This window comes from Euprymna scolopes, chromosome 7, assembly GCF_053919585.1.
Source record: "Euprymna scolopes isolate OS-2025 chromosome 7, ASM5391958v1, whole genome shotgun sequence".
NCBI lineage: Eukaryota > Metazoa > Mollusca > Cephalopoda > Sepiida > Sepiolidae > Euprymna > Euprymna scolopes.
Genome location: NC_136488.1, coordinates 87,586,014 through 87,610,787, shown reverse-complemented (window position 1 = coordinate 87,610,787; position 24,774 = coordinate 87,586,014). Strand labels below are relative to the sequence as shown.

General features: G+C 34.5%; 1 protein-coding gene across 21 annotated transcripts in view; it reads right to left on the bottom strand.

The window, feature by feature from the left end:
- LOC145279820 (otoferlin-like) overlaps positions 1-24,774 on the bottom strand; it is a 1,618,966-nt gene that overhangs the window by 327,144 nt on the left and 1,267,048 nt on the right. For all 21 annotated transcript variants that reach the window (XM_080131202.1, XM_080131198.1, XM_080131211.1 and 18 more), the window contains one exon: positions 9,214-9,360. In XM_080131202.1, the coding sequence (XP_079987328.1) occupies positions 9,214-9,360 (147 nt within the window). The remainder of the gene's footprint in view (positions 1-9,213; positions 9,361-24,774) is intronic.

Sequence of the window (24,774 nt, the reverse complement as noted above, 5' to 3'; positions counted from 1 at the left end):
GTGAGATCTCACAACATCGGGCAAGTACGATTTTCCGTAACTGACATTTGAAATTTCATTATCTCTTTGAACGGATTATTCTCCTATCATCTATTGACGCTGGAAGGGTTGACTTATGACGAGTAGAAAGTAAACCTGGGGTTTACTTTCGGCAGCCTCGTAACCCTCGTCTCCCTTTGCCATTTAGTCCTCACATTCCATGGCTGATGTTTCTGACAGAGGTGTCGGAGAACTGCTGTTTTCTGGCTCAAAATATATCCATTTAACACTCATCACTATCTAGTTTTGACCATAAAGTAGCGTTTTTTTGCGCCTTACATCAACTGGTTTCATGCCGTGTCTGAAGCGATTTTCACAAAATACCATGACTCTACTTTTAGTAACTTGGTAACTCTGGTTTGCTTTATGCTGTCGTTTAGTCCTCATACTCCACGAGTGATGTTTTTGAAAAGAGGGAAAGAATTTCTATTTTCGGGGTTGCAATCTATCCAGACAACATTTATCGTTGATTAATTTTTTTTTCCTAAGTAGCAGTTTCTAGCTCCTTACATCAAGTAGCTTCATGCCTAGTCTGGAACGATTTCCATAAAAAAATGATCTACTACTTCTGGATCATTTCTAATTTTCCGATTTTTTAATTTTTTTATTGATCTCAAACAAGACACGTTACCACTAGGACGTAAGGGGATACTGTGATTATGGTTTGGATACATAGAGGGTATCCTAAGTAGTGAGTTGAATAGTTTTTTTTTTGTGGGGGGTCCACATTTTGAATTTCTGTACGTTCGTATAGTCAGGAAAACAGGGAGCAATGAAGGAATTCCAAAGGCAAACAATTCGAGGAAAGAAACTATTAGAGTAGCAAGTTTTCCGGCATCTGGGGATGTTTACTAGTCAGGTTTGTTGGTGGTATTCACGTTCAGGAGTACAAATGCAATAAGCCCGTGATTTTATTTTAGTTTACTTTGTTTTGATTTTTATGGATTATAAACGATTGCATGGCAGAGTTGATTTAATAAAATGATGAATAAAGTTGTCCACTATAATTCTATAGATTAAGATAATTATTTATTCCTAGAATACATTAGGAATTTTTATCCTCGGCCCTCAAAATCAACATATGACTTGGTCCCTGCTGGTTGCGGTGTAATGATGGTTCTATGCACTCTCAAGATACCCACCTTCTCAGACTTTACCTTCTCTCTTTGAGAAGTGATTAGTTCATTTTTAATTGCCTGGGGCGCCCTAAGAAAAATTTCGAAGGGGCTACCCAGGCACTTTTTGAAGGTCAGAGTGTCCTTCCTTGGGAGCGCCGACTTCTCATTCCCTCTTTCCGACCTCCGTGTCAGAGTTCTTGCAGTGGGAGAGAACTAAATACTCCATAGAATACATTGCTCGCAGAATAGTTTACTCTAAGACTAAGTTCGTCAGAGCACATTCTGTGGAAGTGCTTGTTAAACAAGAGATGCAACATTACAGTGAAGGGACAGGGATTGGAGTTTAGTCGACATTGCTATATGAAGTTAGAGACTGTTTTTTGTGCCGTGTTCCAGAGAGGGAAAGGCGTGATTTGTGTATAGTCATATGGAAACAATACTCCATGCATGGGCGGATAGAAGTATAGGATACTAGCTGTTGAGAGCAGTTTTCTAGTCCGGTAGAGGGAGCCCATTTTCTTTGCAGTAGAATTCTGTGTATTTATTTCAATTCATGATGCCACTGAACGTTAGATTCTTAAGAGTACTCGTTGATTGTAAGATTTCTTGGAATTGTTTAAGGCAACAAGCTTTGTCTTGACAGCATATGGCCATCCATTTATTTCTGTGTTCTACTAAATAATCCACCATTGTGTGTTCGATTTATCTGCATTTTAAGAATAATTTGTTGTGTCATCAGCAAATCTATCCACCTCGGACGCGATTGAATTAGTATTTACACTTTGTGGTGGTGGTGTTCAGAATAGAATACGATAGAACAATAAAATATGATGCCATCTACCACATACAAATAAAAATAATTCATTTTGATTAAGAAAAGCCTAAGACAACGAGAGAGTACAAATTCATACTAAGTGAGAGTTCAGAGATCTGTTTTAGATAGTAAGTGGGTTTTTTTTTCTGTGAAGAGGATGTATTAATTTCGGCTGGCATTGTAACTGTGTCTGTATATTACATTGTCTGTTTTGTGTGTGCGTCTGTGAAGTTTTATGTACTTCGCTGGGGGTACAGTAGTTCGTGTCTGTTTTTATATGTGAAGGAGTATATATACGAAATGATCTGCAAGAGAGTTCGGTTAGTAGTGTGTATATGCCGTCGCTGTGTTTAGTAGTTCGTGAAAGTATCTTCTCAAATGTGCGCTACTCTTCGTTCCTTAGATAAACTTGAAACGTGATTCTGAAATCTAGTAGGAGGTGGTTTCTTCTATTCCCCACATCTCCTTTTTCACTAAAGAGACGTTACTAGTCCCTCTCTACTCTATCATTATTTCCTCGGAAGTTTCTCACCAGCTCTAATCATGTAGTATGTTTACCGCGAAAACTCGTTTTCCCACCACACACACAAAATTAAAACTTTCTTTTCTTTCCCTGAGTACCTAATGTTATCTAGAGTTTTCACAAACATGGCTTTTTCGCAAGGGTTTGCATCATTAGAACACATTACTACCAGCTGATTCCCTGCAGATTACAACATGGTCGTTTTCAAATACAATGTCAAGGGATTTATATAATGAACCCTCCCCACAAGTATTCAAACTTGGTCGATTTCATGATAATTCTTGACCCTTCTCATAATAGTCTTCATCTTTCAACCAACAATTATTCCATCACATACACTTTTGTCCTTGAGTGGATTTTGGAGTTGATAAATGGCAAATTATTTGAATTAGTAAGATAAAGATAAATCGTAAAATATTTAATTTAATATAATTATCAATTAATTAATATAATTATCAATTAATTAAAATAATTATCAATTAATTAATATAATTATCAATTAATTAAAGCGTTAAAGTCGATTACTTCTTAAAGCTTTGCTATTCATCTATCATTAGCTCAATAAGGGAAAATCCGAAAATAAGAGCATATTATTTATGTTTTATTTACAGAAAGTTTAGATGAGATAAGGCATCGGTACCGTCGGTCTCAAACCTGATAATTAGGGACCATTTTCGATACCCATATCAAGCTCTCTTCGGCCGATACTCTTATCTCATCTAAACTTTCTTTAAATAAAACATAAATATATATATATATGTGTGTGTGTGTGTGTGTGTGTGTATGGTGTCCCAAAATAATCTGACACATTTGGAGCGTTAGATGTTTTGGTTTCAATTCTAGCTGATGGCACTTACGTTATACTTTCTTTTTTAATTTGGAAACCACTATTATCTATTGTGTACAATATAACAATCAGTAAATGATTGACTCTAATCTATACACCTATCAAAGTGAAATTGTCTGTTTGTGTGTGTGTGTGTGTACATTTCCCTTCTAAACTACTCAGTCAATTTTCAGTCTACAGACTCGAGATTTGACATAAGGGGGATTGAGATTTGGGAAAATCTTTTTAATTGGTTTTCGGCCAGAAATTTGGCTGTCAAAGTTCAATGATTTGACCTTTGCAAACTCTACCAAATTCCTCCGCCAATTTTGGGTCTAAACACTTGAAATTTTTTATGGTTTTTACCTGGACACGAGTCAAACTTTTTAATATATAATATACATAAAGCTATGAACAGTACATAGAGCCCAATGAAAGCCGGGCCGAGCTGCAATTATATTAAATATGAAATCCACATTCATTAAAATACAGGGTGTTTATAAATTCCGTGTGTAATTTTAGAACAATTCATTTTAAAATTGCACACGGAATTTATAGACATCCTGTATATTAAAGCTTATTTTACGAGCAGGCAACGCCGGGCAGCGTGGAAAAACTTCTCACCTGTATCACTATGAAATTCTCTGCCTAATTTAATTTGTTTAAACGTTTATAACAGTATTTCACACTTTTTCTTTTATGAAATATGTCTTCCTAGTAATCGGCATTTAATGACGGCCAACAACAGAAGGTACTGCGGTCATCAACTATACTTCCGGCTGTTACGAAGACAGATTTTACACACAGAAAATAGAAAATAAATGTTCCAAAAGTTACAATCACGTTCTAATGCGTTTAATATAAATAATAGGCACTTGCGTATCGTAACATCTGGAAAATTAATCGTTTTCAGTTCAGCAGAGTTTTTTCAAATTATTTTTTTTACTTGTGAACCACCACTTATCAAGGCCAAGGGGCCACTCGAAGATAAGGGTTAATGAATTTTTCGTAGACGGTGAGGCAACACTGTGATGATCAGTAATGGTGAATCTTAGGTATGCTTTAATTATATAAGAGGACAGCTCAACAAGAACTCATTTACGTTAGACTTGAAAACAATCATGCTATAATCATCTGGGAAGCAGTTTCACGATATTGTGTTCGATAGACGGACAGATGTAGGAAAGAATCTCTGTTTATGGAATCGTTATTTAGATTTAGGCAGAGATTGAGAGTGAGGAGTAATCATTGCCGAGTTTTGTAGCTAGTCGAGTATTTCTTACGAAAATTTTACAAGGAGGGAATAGATTGAAGCTCAGTCGAGCACTTACCGTAAAAGTAATGATAGAGCAGAGATCCATTTGCGGCAAAAGAAGAATTAAAAAAGTTTCTATGAATGGCTTTCTAAATTTGTCGAGGGGGGGTGTTATGAATGGCTTTCTAAATTTGTCGGGGGGGTGTTATGAATGGCTTTCTAAATTTATCGGGGGGGGGGGGGGGGTTAAAATGCATACGTGCCAAATCATGTGCTACCAGTTATTGAGTGTTAACTATTCTGTATTTATACTTATTCTTTGTCCTACTTTTGACCATGCCATTAAAAAAACAAAAAAACAAATCCCAAATCACATCCTCTTGTCCCCTAAAAAATGTCACTACTCTTCTGATAGAAGACTTATGGACAACTCCTTAAAATTGAATGCCTCTGTTGCTAATTTTATGCAGTTTGCCAAACGAAGCCTTTCGTCTGTCTCCTGACATTCACACTTCCTTTGAAATGGCATTTAAAGCTTAGAAATTTCATCGCTCGCTTTAACATTTTTCTTTTCTATGAATTGGAAATGTGTTTGAAACCGGATACTGTTGCAGTTCGTGCATTTATTACCGAAGTGTTGACTGCATTAAAATTAATATCTCCTGCGTATCCCCTCGTCCAGCCATTTCTGTTTTTGTGATATATACAGGATGCGTAAGCTATCTGAGGACATGCGTTATCTATAATATAAAGTTAGGTATGCGTATATGTTTACATATTTTTTATTTACAGCATTCACTCCCAAACTAATGAACTGATCATTATGAATTTTGAAAGGAATCGACGAGGCGTAAGTGGTCCAAATATTGGCTATATTTATTTAGTTTGGTTTCATGCAAACGCGTTAAAAAGGGAGTGGAAGCTTTTTGTGAAAATTCGTTTTGATGTCAGTTTGGTACTCTGTGAAAGCAAGAAAAGGTTCACTGAGCGCCTTTTCTCAATCAAGGGTTTTTTTTTATTTTATTTTTTTGTTCGCTCTTTTTCGTTCCAAACAAGGTATATTGCAACTTGGGCATAAGGGGTTACTATTTTGGATCCCGTTTAACAGGAGACTATGAAAGGTTAAGTAAGGTTTCTACCATTACTTTGGATACGTGTTGGTGTTGGGACGATTAATCGGAATTGGGAATCAGAAAAATCGGAATATTGGAGGGTATCAAAATTAGTATCTGAAAAATTTGTACTGATTTTCCGATGCCAAAACGATTCTTTTAACTGTTTTTTTTTATTATTATTTTATTTTGTTTAAAGCAAAATCTCCCATTGCTGGTAATAATGATAAAATAATAAATATTTATTGATTTTAAACCTCTAGATATATCTTTACCCACAAGTATATTTTGACGTTTATGAAAATATCTGCATATTTAATACGTGTGTTTCTACGGTAATTGGAGAAAAAAATACAGCTACATAGTAAAATATTTAGAGATTTGTAAAGAATCGGAATCGGAAATTTAGTACGGAATTGGTAATTATATCGGAATCGAAAAAAATATTGGAATCGTCCCATCACTAATGATATACGTTTTTTTTTCTTCAAGTCTATTATATAGCGTGGTGTCATCAGCAAATATACCCATTTCAGAATCAATTTTATCAGGGGGGATAGGGATGAACATTTTAGTATGGAACTTGAACGCTAAATTGAATGGGTTACACAGCTATATGGACGAAATTCTACATTTAGTAATTATAAAGTGTTTTAGAACATTATGTAATGCTGAATACTAAACATTATTAGATCCTTCATAGACAAGAGAAAAATTCAGGTTGTCCTTAATGGCCGTACATCCAAACAACATGATATTATGTTCTTAACATCACACTTATTAAATACAAGAACAAAATAAATAAAAAAGGTAGGATACTATATCTTAATTTTTTAGTTAGAGGAGGAAATATATCGTCAAAAATTAAATTGAAAAAGAAATGACATAAATTTGCATTATATGGAGTTCTTAACGGTTTATTATCAGGTTGGTGCACAAACAATATCGTTTTCTCACATATGTTACTTTTATATAAACCCTGTGTATCGCCTTATTGCAGGTCAATATTGTTTAATTTGGAAATTGCAATTAAAAGCAGAAATGAAATTTGGTATACTAGAAAAGCATCACAAGGTGCCTTATTTCCCTGATTTTTTGTGGAATTACAACAAATATTTTGAAAGTTATGTTAATTTTTCTATTTTCTGGTAATTTTAAGTGTGTATCACTTTATTGCAGATCTCCCAAAGTGCGTAAAAAAGGGTCGATTGACACCTAGTGAAAAGGAACGTGTTGTTGCTGGCATCGCAGAAAGTTCATCTCTCGTAGATCTAGCAAAGGAACTTGGAATAGATCGAAGAACATTGTCTTTGTTCGTTGAAAATCCAAACATCGAACCAAGGAAGGACAAAAACACAAGAAAGTCAGTTTCTGCTCGTGATGTTAGAACAATTCGCTGTCAACTTATGAAGCAGCTGGGCAGCCAAAGTGCTTCTATACTTGACAAGGCTGGAATATTTTCCTTGTCCAAAAAGACACACTACAATGTCTTAAACGAAACTGCAAGAAGCATTAAGCCCATAGCAAGACCTGTTTTAAACCAAACTCATAAGGAAAAACGTTTGGCTTGGGCTCAGAAATACATGAAAACCAGCTTTGAAAATGTCCTTTAACTGATGAGGCCAGAGCAGCCCTTGATGGACAAGATGGGTGGGACAAAGTTTGGAGTCATCTTGGATTCCCTACCCTTCATCGATTCCGGCGCCACCAGGGAGGGGGGGGCCATTTTTGGGCTGGAATAAATTGGACCATTTCGAGTACCAGAAGGTGTCAAACTGACAAGTCAGTCTTATATTTTATTTTTAAATGAGTATTTGTCAACATGGCTTGATGACCTTCCATTGGCGTGTCACCGCAAATTGATTTTTATGCATGACAATGCACCATCCCACTCAGCCAAGGCTACGACATCCTAACTTAAGTCATTAGGCATTAGTGGCGAAAATTTGATGACATCGCCACCTTGTTCTCCAGATATAAACCTAATTGAGCAGGTTTGGTCAATAATAAAGATAAAAGTTTATGAAGAAGGTGTTCAATTTTTGTTGAAGGATGAAATTTGGAGGAAGATTTTAGAAGTTTCCTATAGCATCACATCAGCTCAAATCCACAGATTGACATCATCAGTTGACAAGAGGCTATTCAAAGTGATTTTGAAGCATGGTTTTTATGTTGATAAATATTTCTTTAAACAAAATAATATGAAATTCGTTCTTGTTTTTGGCTAATATTGTTACTGGATATGTTCTTTATTTCATATAAATAGAAATATGAAGTTATAATATCGTTTTATTATCGAAAATATACATTTTTAGACACTTGAAATACAGTGATACATACTTAAAATTACCACAAATAGAAAAATTAGCATAACTTTCAAAATATTTGTTCAAATTCCAAAAAAAATCAGGGAAGTAAGGCACCTTGTTATGCTCTTCCAGTGTTCCGAATTTCATGTCTCTATGTTTTATAGCAATTTCAAAATTAAAAACATATTGACCTGCAATAAAGCGATACACAAGCTTTATAATTTCTGAATTAATTCATTGATATATATAGCCATGTTATATATCATTTTGAAGCTTGTTTTTCGCTCTATAGAATCGTGTTATTCGTTAGCGTTTTCAATATCTTTATTTGTACTTGCAATAATCCTTATCCCTGAGTGGCTTCCGGGCCTAGATAACTGGTGGCCACCGTGTAAAAAAAAAATCATTTTTTGCAAGCTTTTAGACAGCATGGACAAATTTCAAATCTGCACAATTTTCTTGTTCCAATTCAAACTAGATAGGAAAGCTGCCGAGACAGCTCGCGATATCAATGATGCGTTTGGCCGAGGAATCATTAACGAACATGTGGCACCATGGTGGTTCAAAAAATTTTGCAATTGTGACGAGAAACTCGAAGATGAAGACGCTCACGGTCGGTCGACTGTGGTTGATAATAAATATTTGAAAGTCTTAATTAAAACCGATCTTTACAAAACCACACGAGAAGTTACTGTTGAACTCGAGGTCGACCACTCAGCAATCGTTCGCCATTTAAAGTAAATAGGGAAGTAAAAAGATGTTGGATAAATGGGTACCACATGAATTGGATCTTAGCCCAAAGGCCAGATATCTTAACACTTTCTAAACAAGAACACTATTTCTAAAAACAAAAAATTATTTGAAATAATACCGATTATTTACTAGAGAATTATCTCCTTCCATATTAAGTTAGGCATGTGTACATATTATATATGACCACACATATATGAGTGCACGTTTGTGTAGGATAAATTCCAAAACTATTTAACCGACTGTTAGACGCAGTCTAAAATAAAATAATAAAACTGGGTTATTTCCCTTGAAGGTTTAGTATAATTATGTCTTAATTTCCTTCTTCGTAAGGCAACAATAAAAGTGCTGCCATGAGAAATTAATTTTCCCCATCCCGGGATGGGGATTATTCAAGTAATATTTAAAAAAAAAACAAAAAAAAACGGACGATATTTTAATTATGCATATAATTAACAATGACCTACCTGTAATGGATGTCTGTACACTGAAGGTCTTCTTGTCCTTTTATCCATCCTTTCACGTAGATGTCACTCATTTTTTCTCCAGTGAAAAACGCATCGTCTTCCAACACAACATCGTCCGTATTCCAGATTACGCAACGTAATTCGTAGCTAGGAAAAGAAAAGAAGGAGAAAATATTCAAATTACATTCTTATGCACAAAGATGTGAAAGAAAAATGGAAATAGCTGATATTTTAATATCCTGGCCCGGTTTTTTCTATTTCAGTACGGCCGATTTAGACACGACCAATGTACGACGAGATGCGACAGATGCTTCTGTTGATTCTCTAGGTATGTCAGTCGGGCAAACTGTGACGAGGGGCAGCCGCTGATTTTAAAAACATCAAAAGATATTTGCAAAATAATTCTGGTACCAACATCATTTAAAGTACAAGAGCGATTTTTTTTTTTTACTACAATGGCGTATTAGAAAATGAAAAGTGGTCACTGTGAAAATGGTTATACAAATACTCGTGTTATATTACTCGTGGGCAAAAGTTGTAGCCCGTTGGCTTAGAATGAGTGCTTTATGCCAAATTAATGCTGAATATGGTTAAATTTGAGCACATTTTTGCATGAAATACTAATCCCTATTAATCCCTGTTTATCGCACGGATACCATAATACTTTGTTCGCTACACTTTATTATAGCAAAGGTTCATACAAAACTGCAGCCAGATCGGTCCAGTAGTTTCCAAGAAAAATTTCAGAGTAAATGTCATATTGTGGTGCTAATCCCTCTTAATCTCTACGTTTTCGTCGAATGGATACCATAATAGTTAGTTTGTTGCATCTTATCACAGCAAACGTTCATGCAAAATTTCAGTCAGATTGGTACAGTAGTTTCTGAGAAAAAGTGGAATAGACAGACAGATTAAGGGAAATATAGTGTAGATTCCTAGCAAATAAAATAAACAAATGAGGATATAGATTGTAGGATATAGACTAAAAAGAATCAGTCATACAGCGGCTTCAAAGTACCATTTTCTTTTTGTTAAATAAGGGAATAAGTTAATGAAAAATTATGATATGACACTGTATGACGGCTCATTTGTAATTTATGGTCCAAGCGAATGCAGTGAAATAATAAAAAAAATGTCTTCATTTTTGGGAGTTTGAAACCGAATTTCCATATTTGGGCATTATGGTCTCAAAACACTAAAATAAAGATTGAGAGGTGAACATATATGTTCATAAATGAGAACTGGAATGAGTTTTAAGCGTGTGAACGTTGCCTTGACGCAAAACATTTCCTGATAGACAGTCATTGAGATCCACTACAAACGTAGTTATGGATGATAAAAAGAAAAACGTTGACATTAAAGAGTTGGTAGCAGCAACTTTAAAATCAGTCATTCAAATAGTCAAAGAAATCTCCCATGATCAGTTTCTAAACAACTTAACATTCTACCTGAAAGATGGCAATGATGGTGCACGTATGATGCATGCCTTGAAATCAAAGATGAAATATGCTGACAAGTGTAACACAAAAACGAAGGGTAAAAATTAATTAAAAAAAAAAAAAAAAATTCGGACAGGAAAGTGACTCAATAACATGCAAAAATAGTCTCCAAGGATTCTGCCATAGCAATCACAGCAACGTTCTCACCACTGCCTCCTTTTTGCAGTAGAACAGCGAGATTTTGCAGATGAGAAGCAAGAGTTTGCACCACTTTGCAAGAACACTAGTTATAAAAGTTGAGGGCGTCGCTATCTTGATTCTCTCTACCCTACAACAGCTTCATTTCACATGATGTGAGGACGCTTTAACAGTAAGCCATTTTCTTGGTTTTCGCAATTTTCCCTTCAACAAGGCAGATGATTATGCTAGGTATTCTGACTACGATAGAGACACAGACGATGATGGGGACTGATCATATATTTCAATGTGTTATAACACAGGATTTTCAATGTACATATCATTAATATTGTCAGATTTGCTTGATTTATGGGCATTTATGAGCTTCAAGAAAGTTCAATAATCAATATTAGACCGGATTTTTTTTTTATACAGGAATCACCATTTATGAAGGCCCGGAAGCCACTCGAGGATAAGGGTTAATGGGTATACATTAGTCAATATGATTATAGCGTAGTAAACATAAGTAGTGGACATTTAATAAATTGGATTACTTAGGGGGGCGGTTCATCAGGAACTTGTTTATGTTGGACTTGAAGACAATTAGATTGTAGTCACCTGGAAAGCAGGCAATCAGAAGAGAGTTCCACAGGTGTGCGGTTCTAAGAAAGAAGCTTTGTTCATTTTTTTTTTTTACATTGGGGTCACCACTTATGAAGGCCCGAACGCCACTCAGGGATAAGGGTTATTGCGTGTACAGTAATCAATGAGATAGCATTATAGTAATCATTAGTATTGAGGGTTTTGATAGAGTGTCTTACTTAAGGGAGCGGTTTGTCACGAGTTTGTTTATGTTGGACTTGAAGACGTCCAAGTTGTAGTCAGGTGGGAAACAGGCAAGCAGCAGAGAGTTCCACTGGCGTGCAGTTCTAAGAAAGAAGCTTTGCTCATGGAATCTACGTTTGGATTTAGGCACAGATAGAGAGTGGGGAAAATTATTGACGGTAGTTTCAGCCAGATGGGTGTTTGTCGTGAAAGATTGGCGAGGGGGGACGAGGAATTGGAGCTCAGACGAGCACCTGCCATGGAAATAACGATAAAACAAAGACAGGCTTGCAACGTCTCTTTTGTGGGAGAGAGGTTGCACGGAAGAGAAAAGGGCATCCCACACTAAACCACAAAGTCTATTTTGTACTCTGTCAAGGCAGGATAGGCTGTTTTTAGTAGCTCTTGCCCAGATGTGGTAGCAGTATTCCATCCTTGGACGTACTTGGCTTTTATACAGATAGAGAATTGCATCAGTAGTGAGATATCTTCTGGAGTGGTAGAAGGATCCCACCATTTTCCCAGCATCCCTGCCAACAGATTTGATGTATGTGTTCCATTTCAGATCAAGAGTAAAGGTCAAACCCAGAAGCTTGTCAAAACATGGAGCTTCCCCAAGACGAGAGCCATCCATTTCAATTGATGCCAGATGGGATCAGAGCGTTGATGATGTAAAGATAGAAGCTTGGTTTTGGATGCATTAAAAGTGACCAGACACCTCTTCCCCCATTGTACCATGTGGTCAAGATCAGAGGAGAGAGAATTAGAAAGAACTTAGTCATTTACGTCCTTTGATGTGTTATCATAGATGGTCGTGTCATCAGCATAGATGTCAATGAATGATTTAAGTATGTGTTTTTGGAGATCATTGATGTAGTTCAGGAAGAGAGTTGGGTCCAGGATGGACCCCTGGGGGGCTCCAGCATTAATACTGTGGGCCTCTGATTTCTGCCCATCAACCACTACTCTTATGAACCTATCAGAGAGAAATGATTTAATGATTCAGAAAACAGTTCCAGTAATACCGTAGCTGGAGATCTTGTGAAGTAGGCCCTTATGCCATACCTTATCGAAGGCCTTCGATATGTCAAGAGCAATTGCCCTAGAAAGGAAACCTTTGTCAAGAGATTCAGTAATCCTAAGTGATATAACCGTTAGCACATCTGCTGTAGATCTTGCAGAGCGGAAACCATATTGCATGTCACTAAGAAGGTTGTTTCTGTTGAGGTGGTTGACTACTTCTTTATTTAATATGGATTCCAACAACTTACTCATGACACACAGTAGACTTATTGGTCTGTACTGAGAGGGAGATGACTTTTCACCTGAATTCTTAAATACAGGGCATACTGATGAGGTTTTCCAGGGTGTTGGAAAGCACTTTTCCTTAAGGCAATGCTTAATCAGTTTTGTAAGTATGGGGGCAAGTTCTGGTTGGAGCTTTTTCAGCACTATAACTGGAATGCCGTCAGGGCCAGTTGCTTTACTGGAATCAAGGTTTTTGATTAGCTTGGTGACCTCATGCAGAGATATTTGTATGTTGCATAGCGTGTTGTCTGTTATACGAGGAAATACAGGGAGTTGATGGAATCTACGTTTCGGTTTAGGCACAGATAAAGAGTGTGAGGAATTATTGATAGTGGTTTTGGCAAGACGAGTGTTTTTCGTGAAAGTTTGGCTGGGGTAGGGACCATGGATTGAAGCTCAGATGAGCATGTGCCATAACAATAATGATAAAGCAGAAACAGGTTCGCAACGTCTCTTCTTTGGGAAAGAGGTTGCAGGGAAAAGAAAAGGGCATCCCCACTAAGCTATGAAGTCTATTTTGAACTCTGTCAAGGCAGGATAAGATGCTTCTAGTAGCTCCTGCCCAGATGTGGCAACAGTACTCCATCGTTGGCCATACCTGGATTTTATATAGGTAGAGAATTGCATCAGGAGTGAGATATCTACAGAAGCGGTAGAAGGATCCCACCATTTTTTGAGTGACCTTGGCAATGGATTTGATATATGTATTCCATTTCAGGTCAGAAGTAAAGGTCAAGCCCAGTAGAAATTTTTAATAATTTCTTACCTTAATCTTAGAATTTCCCCTCCTGAATGTCTTCAGGTAGTTATTTTACAAACTGGATTTGATTGCCATAAGACAATTATTGATTCATATATATATATATATATACACAATTGTCCATAAGCCATCTTCCAGGTATAATTTAAGATTGAATGAAAATATTTGGCATATTTTTCTCTAGAAAATGGCTATTTTTGAACCCTAAGATCATGAAAAAGGGTCAGAATCAATTTTTTGGACGATTTTATAGTCCATATAACATAAAAAGTTGGATATAAGCACTTAAAATAGGTAGAATTTTATTTTTTCTTTATGTGATATCCAAGATAATGCAGAATTTTATAAAATACTAAGAAAAATTGTCAAGTTTCCAAATTTTCTTAAATTCGTGTTATACAAAAGATGAGATATTGAGCTGATTTTTTTTTTCAGTGAATCAGAAATTTTATCTACTTTCCTGAAATTTGGATTTTTGCATACCTTGCTTGATAATCAGTTTTGACAAAATTACTACCTCTGGGCTCACGGTGAATCAAAGACAATTAGTTTTCACAGTCAAAGCAAGCAAGTGACATACTCGCACAATATATATATATATATATATATATACACACATACACTCACAAGCACACATAGCAGTTCATAGATTTTGCTTAATAAATCATCACTGCAAATAGCAGAAAAAAAAGGAAAGCTCATGACTTCTACATTTGAATTTTTTGTGTGCATTTTATTGTTAGCTTTATCACAGAAGCCACTAAAACGGTTGGATGATCCTCTCCCTAACAGCAGCAGTGTCTTAAAAATGCCCCTTTTGATTCAGGAAGTGTTAATTAGTCATCCCTTTACAAAAAGGTACATAACTTTAAAAACGCGTTCACACAAGGTTACACTTGTACATACTCGATTATTAAATTAACATGAAAAAAAAATCATTTCTCGTTGGTTTTATATTATTTACTTCCGGTTTGATTATTTTGTTTTATAACACAAATATTTTGTAAGTTATCGAATCTAATCATTTTGGTAAAAGCTTTCAAACTTCAATTTCTTTATATATTTAAATCTTTATTCATGATGTTTGTTTATTAGAGGAAAATTGTTGTTTTGTTTTTTTGGCTTTGCAGAACATGATTGGGTTTTGTAAAGACAAAGCAAAAAAAAAAAAATAACCATATCCATGTTTGGTACATTTTAGATCAGGAAACCAGTATTTTCAGACAGCCTGATATTGTAGCAGCAGGTCAGGTCAGGTGTAGGTTGCTCCGTTGGCATTCCCCACTAAGAGCACTTCAGAAGTTTAGAAATAAATCACCAACCCCTTTTCAAGCAGGAGGTAAAGCCTGGAAGGTTTAATCTCTTAGGACTGAACACTACGATAACTCAGCTCAACCTGAACAAAGCTACTCTTGGACTGATTTGTATCCTGATTTTATAATAAAATACTCTATATTTGCATAACTTTATTAATAATAGATAAAAATAGAGTTTGGATGGGTTATCTCCCTTTTATATAAGTATGAGTGTTAATAGCGATATGTTCCTACAACTGACTAAAGAAAGCTAAGCAGTTTCATTACAGTACAATTACAAATAATCCCATTCTATATTAAACAAATATATGTTAATACAGTGTAAATTAACAACTTCACCCTCCATCCCATACCAAGCGCAATTGGTTCTACTTTGTGACACAGACATATGTAATAATCATTCAAACATAATGTTTAATATAGCTGAGTTTTGTTTTCTTAATTTAGTTGCGATCATGTGCGAAGTAACCTTTTCTTTAGGTTTGTTATTTGCTTGCTTCCAACTACAGCTAAATCAGGAGGTGTTAAGTTCAAATCACATTGAAGTCACCATTTTATAGTAGTGTTACTTCATATAAATGACAACACTTTCTTATAAAAATTTGAAAGAAAAAGATTTTTAGAGAAAAAAATGTAAAGCAAATCCTTTCTATTAAAAATACAACAATGTATATAAATAACTATATATAAGGCACCTTCAATAAGTTTGCAGGCATTTTATACAGACATTTAAAATTGTCGTAGACTCTTGAAAATTCAGTATGTTATTGCTATACATATTATAAGATGACTGACCAACTTTTATGATTTCAAATACAAAGGAACAGCTACAGCAGGAATTGGAATACATCCTACTAAAGCTTGATTGTCAAAACTGGTGAATTTTAAAAAATGCAGTCTAGACGTGAGGACACTTTAGAAGAATGATATGCAATAAAATTCTGTTTTAAATTTGGGAAAAAAATGACACAGAGACGTATGGAAAGTTTCAGGCTGCTTTTGGACCACCTTGTATGAATCAGGCATCAATTTTTGAGTGGACTAATAGATTCAAGGAAGGCAGAGACTGTGAGGGATGATGAAAGGTGTAGAAGGAGTAAGGAAGTCAGAATACCAGAGTTGATAAGGACCGTAGTGTGTCTCGAAACATAATAAATTCACAGTTTGATGTCAGTGTGGGAACTGTACACACAATTATTAGTGAGGAACTGAAGATGCGGAAGATTTGCACAAAATTTTACCCTACGGTGCTCAGAAAAGATCAGAAAGAAAAACGTTGTCATGACACCAGGAGGATTGTCGAGCTGATTAATTCAAATCCCTCAGTTCCTGATTCTATGATGACCTGCTATGAAAGCTAGATCTATTGCTATAACCTAGAGACAGAGTTCCCAGTCGAAGCATGCTGGCTCTCTCAGACCCAAGAAGGTCAGACAGAGCAAATCCACCCAGAAACTTATGATCTCTTTTCTGGACAGCATAGGCATGATCTACATCTGCCTAGGGTTCTCATTGAAGTCAACAAAGAATAATATGTTGAGGTCTTAAGGAAGTACAGGAAGAGATGCTATCGGAATATGCCAGCACTCTTCAAATACGTCAGTGGCATTTCCATCAGGATACTGCACCAGTCCACAACTCCATTATTGTCACAGACTATTTGACCAAAATGGGAATTAAGACTGTTCCTCACCCTCCCTATAGTCCAGATCTTGATCCCTTTAAGTTTTGGTTATTCTCTAAGCCCAAGAAAAACCTTTCGTTATAAGACAATTGAGAAGATGAAAGAGGCTGTAACGATAATCACTGACATGCTCACCCAACAGGACTTCCATGGGGCCTTCTTGAAGTTGTTGGAACGGTACAACAAATGCATTGCAGCCGGAGGAGATTACTTCAAATGGGACTAGAGTTTAACGTGTCTGTACTTTCAATAAAAGTCCCATAGGACAAATGTCTGGAAACTTATTGACGGCACCTCATATTGTATACAGAACTGACAAATAAGAATTATGAATTTGTCTTTTTGTTAGCTTGGTTTATTTGACGACATAGCCACCATTTTTGGGTTGTCTCATGCCGAATAAAGTTGTCAAATGAAAGCCTATATTTTATATTCTTAGACAACATTACTCACGAAAAATATTATTTCTAAAAATATTTATTCTTAGGAAGAAAATTTACAGTGAAAGTGGAACATTATACTTTAAAAATCATTGTACTTAGAAAATACAATTCCAAAAAAGCATCACGCTTAATATACAGCGAGCAAAAACATTACTCTTTAGCAATGGTAATCTTTGTCTCCAACACAATTGACCTCAGCATATGCCAATATTTGGCAGCATGTTATTGTGTATGTGTGTGCGTTGGTTTACCTTATTCTTGTTAATGTGTGTATAAGCTGGGAGTAACAATTCTAGTGTCTATTTGAGAGGAAAATAAGGAGCTTTTGATTTTTAGAAGTATCAGATTAAATAATACGGTTGGAGATGAACATAGATACTAGGGTGTGAAGGGAGCAGCTCTCTCTGACCTCCTCTTGTTTGGCTGAAGTAAAGGGCATCTTAGGTCGTTTTCCATTGGAGGGGTCACCTCTGAATGAGATTGCAGTTGGGGAATTCATGACTTCACCAGCAGGGCATGTCTTTAAGTAGAGTATCTATTAGTGATGAGATGATTCCAACATTTTCCTGTTTCTGATACAATTACCGATTCCATAATAAATTCCCAATTCTGATACAATTTATGATTCCGATTCTTTATAAATCTCTAAATATTTAACTATAAGATTGTTATTTCCCCCCGATTTTCGTAAAACACATGTAAAAATATGCAGACATTTTCCCTAAACGTCAATAATAATGTGAAGGATGATCTATCGATTTTAACTTTACTAGCATTTTAAAATCAATAAATATCTATTGTTTTATCCTTATTATCAGGAATGAAAGATTTTGGTTTAAACAGAATCAAATAAAAAAGATAATTAAAAGAATCGATTTGGCATCGGAAAATACGCTTCAGTTTTTTCGATTCCGATTCTGATACCCCCAAATCTTCCGATTTTTCTGATTCCCGATTCCGAATAATCGTCCCAACACTAGTAGCTATGTGTTAGCGTTTTCTGTTTTGGAGAGCTTTATATCCTCAAGTGATAATGGTTGTGGTCAAAGTGTCTATTCAATATATAACAGGAGATAATGCAGGCCTCTTACTTTATAGCGGTCATGAAACTCTGATTGGTTTGCAAATCTAAAGGTCTCACGATGGAGTCATAAAAAGGTTCGGTAGAAATTACTATGCCTTGTAGTCTAATTGGTCATTTTATGACCGAACAACCTCATTGGCGTTGCTCTTTACCACAGAAAATAGATACCAATGTTATTACTATAACAAGTGACACAAGGCCAGAATGTGGAGAAAGCCAGCATCTCTAAGAGGGCACTCTGGCTAGGCATACAAATTCTCATTAATTGATCTGGAAACATTCCATGGTAGAGGCGCCTCTAGCGACCAGCAATAAATAAACCTTGCTCAAGATGGGAGGTAATGCGTAGGAGTGTGTGGGAAGGTGCACCTCCTATGACTAAGCTGAACCATACCCCATTCCAATAAAGAAAGATCTGATGCTGCTATGGCAGTTCTTTTAGTGTTGGTTTCATCGCCAAAAACATATCATCGACTTGGTAGGAAATCAACTGCTATATTTTTTGTTTCTTTGTGTGTCTTTTTTATACTTCCATTGTTCACTAATATAAGTACGGATGTCTATACGGGTAATTAACTGCATTGGCAAATTCTGTCTATTTTCATTTCGCTCGTTTCGCATCAAGAAGCGTGTCATTAGACTAAGGCATAAACAAGATGATATAATTATGCAATTACATGGCAAGAACAAAATGCAATTATAAATTTTTGTTTCTTGTAATCATTTCTATATGCATCATAATAATTAAGATATTTTTTGTTATGGAAGCTAAAAAAATACCACTTCATAGTCAAAAACTTCCCACCGATATATGTTGGATCGTTTCTAACCCAGAAAACTGCAACACTTTGTCAGAAACATTGCCTAAGGAACATGAGGACTAACGGATGAAAACTGTGTAATGAGTTGAGTTACGAAGATGTTTAAAGTAAACCCATGGTCCACTTTACACTCCCATGAGCGATGATTTGGGCAAAGGCGGATAAATCGCCATTTTCTGGGTTGGAATCTATCGGTGTCTTGTTTCTGGCTTTGAAGTAGTAGTATTTTTACCTCCTTACACCAAGCGGCTTCATATTTTGTCTGGAGATATTTCCATAAAGGGAAAAGAAAGGAAAATTATTATTGCACTTTTGGACTTGTCACAAGCAGCAACACCGAATGTTATTTTTACATATCAACTCTCGGTTGGACAAAATCTCCAATCAGCTGTTTATTTCTGACAACCACACAAACAGAACCAATTGCTCTCAAATATTCACGTACACTAAAAAAAACAAACAAAAAAAACACACACACACACACACAGTTTGGTTCTTTTTTTCTTGTTTTCTTCCAGAGACAACATATATGATATCTGGCTACAAAACATTCTGCCTCAACCTTTTGGAGTTGCAGAGTCTTTTGGCAGTTATGAAAGATACGCACAAACTACTAACCACAGCAACTGCATACTGCTCACCCAAATCACACAGTTCATGCATGTACTTTCATTCACAAAACAGACAGGTTTGCGATTTATATCCCACTAGCATGGGTGCCTGGCTTTGCCCGGGTGTTTGGAGGTGTGTGTTGAGCAAAATAAAAAAAAGGGGGTAGTAGGAAGGCAGACTCAAGCCCGTACCGCGAAGGAGGAAAAGAACATGAATAAAATGTGACGTCTTTGCTGTTACGATCACCGCAAAACCGGAAGTGACGTGGGTTTAAATTAAGGCTACACAATCGAAAAGAGGGGATGACTTTCGAATATATTGGCGAAAAAAGCAACCCCTCCCTGTAGAAAAGTGCCCAGTTGAGGGTGAAGAAATTAATGTTTTTAGCCAATTTGTCGGTATTTGTCGTCTGAAGGGTTCAGCTTCCAAACGATACTGATCTTGTGAAAATCCGTCGCCTCTGTCGAAAGTTTTAGGCAGATATGCAAACATACATAGATTTATATATTTGTAGCTCAAATATTCGACCTAAACCGATTAAAAAGCTTACCCTATCTCTGGATACCCTTTATGTCAAATTTCAAATGTTTAGACCAAAAATTGTCTGAGTAATTTGGTAGAGATCGCACAGGTCAAATTTTTTTATAATTTGGCCCCTATTATGACCTCTTAACATTTATTGTTTTGGGCTCAAATAAAGTTATTAAGTTAGAGCCATATCCAAGGAACCTATATCTAAAATTTCAAGTGTTTAAATCCAAAATTGGTGGAGGAGTTTGGTAGAGTTCTGAAAGGTCAAATCGTTGAACTTTGATCCCTTAACAGCCAAATTTCTGTCCGAAAACTGATCAAAGATTTTCCCAAATCTCACTACCCTGTATATCAAATTTCGAGTTTGTAGACTGAAAATTGACAGAGGTATTGTGTAGGGAAATGTACACAGACACTTTCATTTTTATAGATATACTAGCATTTCAGCCCGGCATTGCCGGGCTGTTTGGAGGTGTATGGTGAGCAAAAGAAAAAAAAACAAAACAAAAAAAAAGATAAGTTTTTTTTAACTTTGACCCCTATTATGACCCGTTAAGATTTATTGTTTTTGGTTCAAATCAAGTTAGTAAGTTAGATCCATGTCCAGGGAACTTATATCTAAAATTTCAAATGTTTAGACCCAAAATTGTCGGAGCAGTTTGGTAGAGTTCTCAAAAGGTCAAATCGTTGAACTTTGACCCCTTAACAGCCAAATTTCTCGCCGAAAACTGACTACAAAGATTTCCCCAAATCTCAGTACCCTGTATATCAAATTTGGAATCTGTAGACTGAAAATGTACAGAGTTATTGCGTTGGAAAATGTACACACACACACACACGTTCACTTTTATAGATATACTAGCATTTCAGTTCGGAGTTGCCCGGGTGTTTGGAGGTGTATGTTGAGAAAAAAAAAAGGGGTAATTTTTTAAAACTTTGACCCCTTAACATTTATTGTTTTGGGCTCAATCTACAATTTCAAAATTGTCAGAGGTGTTTGGTAGAGTTCTCAAAGGTCAAATCGTTGAACTTTGTCCCCTTAACAGCCAAATTTCTGGCCGGAAACCGATCAAAGATTTTCCCAAAGCTCAGTACCCTGTATATCAAATTTCGAGTCTGTAGATTGAGAATTGACAGAGTTATTGCGTAGGGAAATGTACACACAGACTCTCACAAACACGTTCACTTTTATAGATATATATAGGTAGATTAATACAAATGATAATGTATGCTGTACCAACCGAAATGAATACTCAAATTCTCCTTATATGCAAAACAACTATTTTTTTTTTCATATTATTTGGATTATTTAGACTACTATTCTCATCGCAAGTATTAATCCCACAACGTTTCGTTCGATATAACCTCCATTCTTCATCATCTTTTTGAATTTTGGAATCTTTCTGTGAAACCTGAAACCTAGAATTAATAACTCATTTTTTTTTAATTATTTTAAAATAACTAAATTAATTTGCTACGTTTAGAGCGCAATACTGATTAAATTAAAAAAAACAAACATTTTTTTAAATTATTTATAACATTTTCGTTATAATTTATTTACACATATATATTTTTTTTTTAAATCTGTTATTAATATTATGTTTTCCAATATTGAGTGCTTATAAATTGTTACTTATTATTAGGGCTGTGACAACAGCATATTCTTTTCATTGTTTTGACACTTGAGTATATATTCATTAATATCTTATATGTTTTTATATAGACTGATGTGGTTCTCGGTTGATTAGCTTAGTCTGTGTCAGATATATACTCGAGAGTCAAAAGAATGTAAAGAATATGCTGTTGTCACAGCCTTAACGATAACAATATGTTGTGAGGATTGCCCAGTTAATAAAAAAATGGAGGTGAATTATAAAGAAAACAAACTTATCAAATGCAAAAAAATATATATATATAAATAAATAAATAAATATTAATAATAATAATAATAATAATAATAATAATAATAATAATAATCTATCAACTTGCATAGCTGTCAGTTTTGACGTTTTTCTAATATACTTGAGAGTCAATAGAATGAAAATAATATTCTGTTGTCACAGCCCTACTAATTATTAACTAGTAATCCTATCTGGTAAACGACTACTGATATTAACTTATTTTTCATTAACTTTTTTTTATTCTTCATGAAAATCGCACCAGACAAAGCGTGAAACCACTTGATATAAGAAGCTAACAAGAACAAAAGCTGATTATAGTAAAGACATGAGATGTCTATTGACTTTAGTCCTGAAAAGATCAAGGCTACAGGTAGGATTAAAGCAGTCAACGTGAAGAGAGCTCCACAAACCTGCAGTTTTGGAAAGAAGCTGCTGGAGTAATAAGTAGGTTTTTTCAAAACTTAAACGTATAAAAAATCTTATTGCTAAATACATGCAAATGATTACTTTATTGCTAAATACATGGAAACGATTACTTTATTGCTAAATACATGCAAATGATTACTTTATTGCTAAATACATGCAAATGATTACTTTATTGCTAAATACATGGAAATGATTACTTTATTGCTAAATACATGGAAATGATTACTTTATTGCTAAATACATGCAAATGATTACTTTATTGCTAAATACATGCAAATGATTACTTTATTGCTAAATACATGCAAATGATTACTTTATTGCTAAATACATGGAAATGATTACTTTATTGCTAAATACATGCAAATGATTACTTTATTGCTAAATACATGGAAATGATTACTTTATTGCTAAATACATGGAAATGATTACTTTATTGCTAAATACATGCAAATGATTACTTTATTGCTAAATACATGCAAATGATTACTTTATTGCTAAATACATGCAAATGATTACTTTATTGCTAAATACATGCAAATGATTACTTTATTGCTAAATACATGCAAATGATTACTTTATTGCTAAATACATGGAAATGATTACTTTATTGCTAAATACATGCAAATGATTACTTTATTGCTAAATACATGGAAATGATTACTTTATTGCTAAATACATGCAAATGATTACTTTATTGCTAAATACATGCAAATGATTACTTTATTGCTAAATACATGCAAATGATTACTTTATTGCTAAATACATGGAAATGATTACTTTATTGCTAAATACATGGAAATGATTACTTTATTGCTAAATACATGCAAATGATTACTTTATTGCTAAATACATGCAAATGATTACTTTATTGCTAAATACATGGAAATGATTACTTTATTGCTAAATACATGCAAATGATTACTTTATTGCTAAATACATGGAAACGATTACTTTATTGCTAAATACATGCAAATGATTACTTTATTGCTAAATACATGGAAATGATTACTTTATTGCTAAATACATGCAAATGATTACTTTATTGCTAAATACATGCAAATGATTACTTTATTGCTAAATACATGGAAATGATTACTTTATTGCTAAATACATGCAAATGATTACTTTATTGCTAAATACATGCAAATGATTACTTTATTGCTAAATACATGCAAATGATTACTTTATTGCTAAATACATGCAAATGATTACTTTATTGCTAAATACATGCAAATGATTACTTTATTGCTAAATACATGCAAATGATTACTTTATTGCTAAATACATGCAAATGATTACTTTATTGCTAAATACATGCAAATGATTACTTTATTGCTAAATACATGGAAGCGATTACTTTTTTGCTAAATACATGCAAATGATTACTTTATTGCTAAATACATGCAAATGATTACTTTATTGCTAAATACATGCAAATGATTACTTTATTGCTAAATACATGGAAACGATTACTTTATTGCTAAATACATGCAAATGATTACTTTATTGCTAAATACATGGAAACGATTACTTTATTGCTAAATACATGCAAATGATTACTTTATTGCTAAATACATGCAAATGATTACTTTATTGCTAAATACATGGAAATGATTACTTTATTGCTAAATACATGGAAATGATTACTTTATTGCTAAATACATGCAAATGATTACTTTATTGCTAAATACATGCAAATGATTACTTTATTGCTAAATACATGCAAATGATTACTTTATTGCTAAATACATGCAAATGATTACTTTATTGCTAAATACATGGAAACGATTACTTTATTGCTAAATACATGCAAATGATTACTTTATTGCTAAATACATGGAAATGATTACTTTATTGCTAAATACATGCAAATGATTACTTTATTGCTAAATACATGCAAATGATTACTTTATTGCTAAATACATGCAAATGATTACTTTATTGCTAAATACATGCAAATGATTACTTTATTGCTAAATACATGCAAATGATTACTTTATTGCTAAATACATGGAAACGATTACTTTATTGCTAAATACATGCAAATGATTACTTTATTGCTAAATACATGGAAATGATTACTTTATTGCTAAATACATGGAAATGATTACTTTATTGCTAAATACATGGAAATGATTACTTTATTGCTAAATACATGCAAATGATTACTTTATTGCTAAATACATGCAAATGATTACTTTATTGCTAAATACATGCAAATGATTACTTTATTG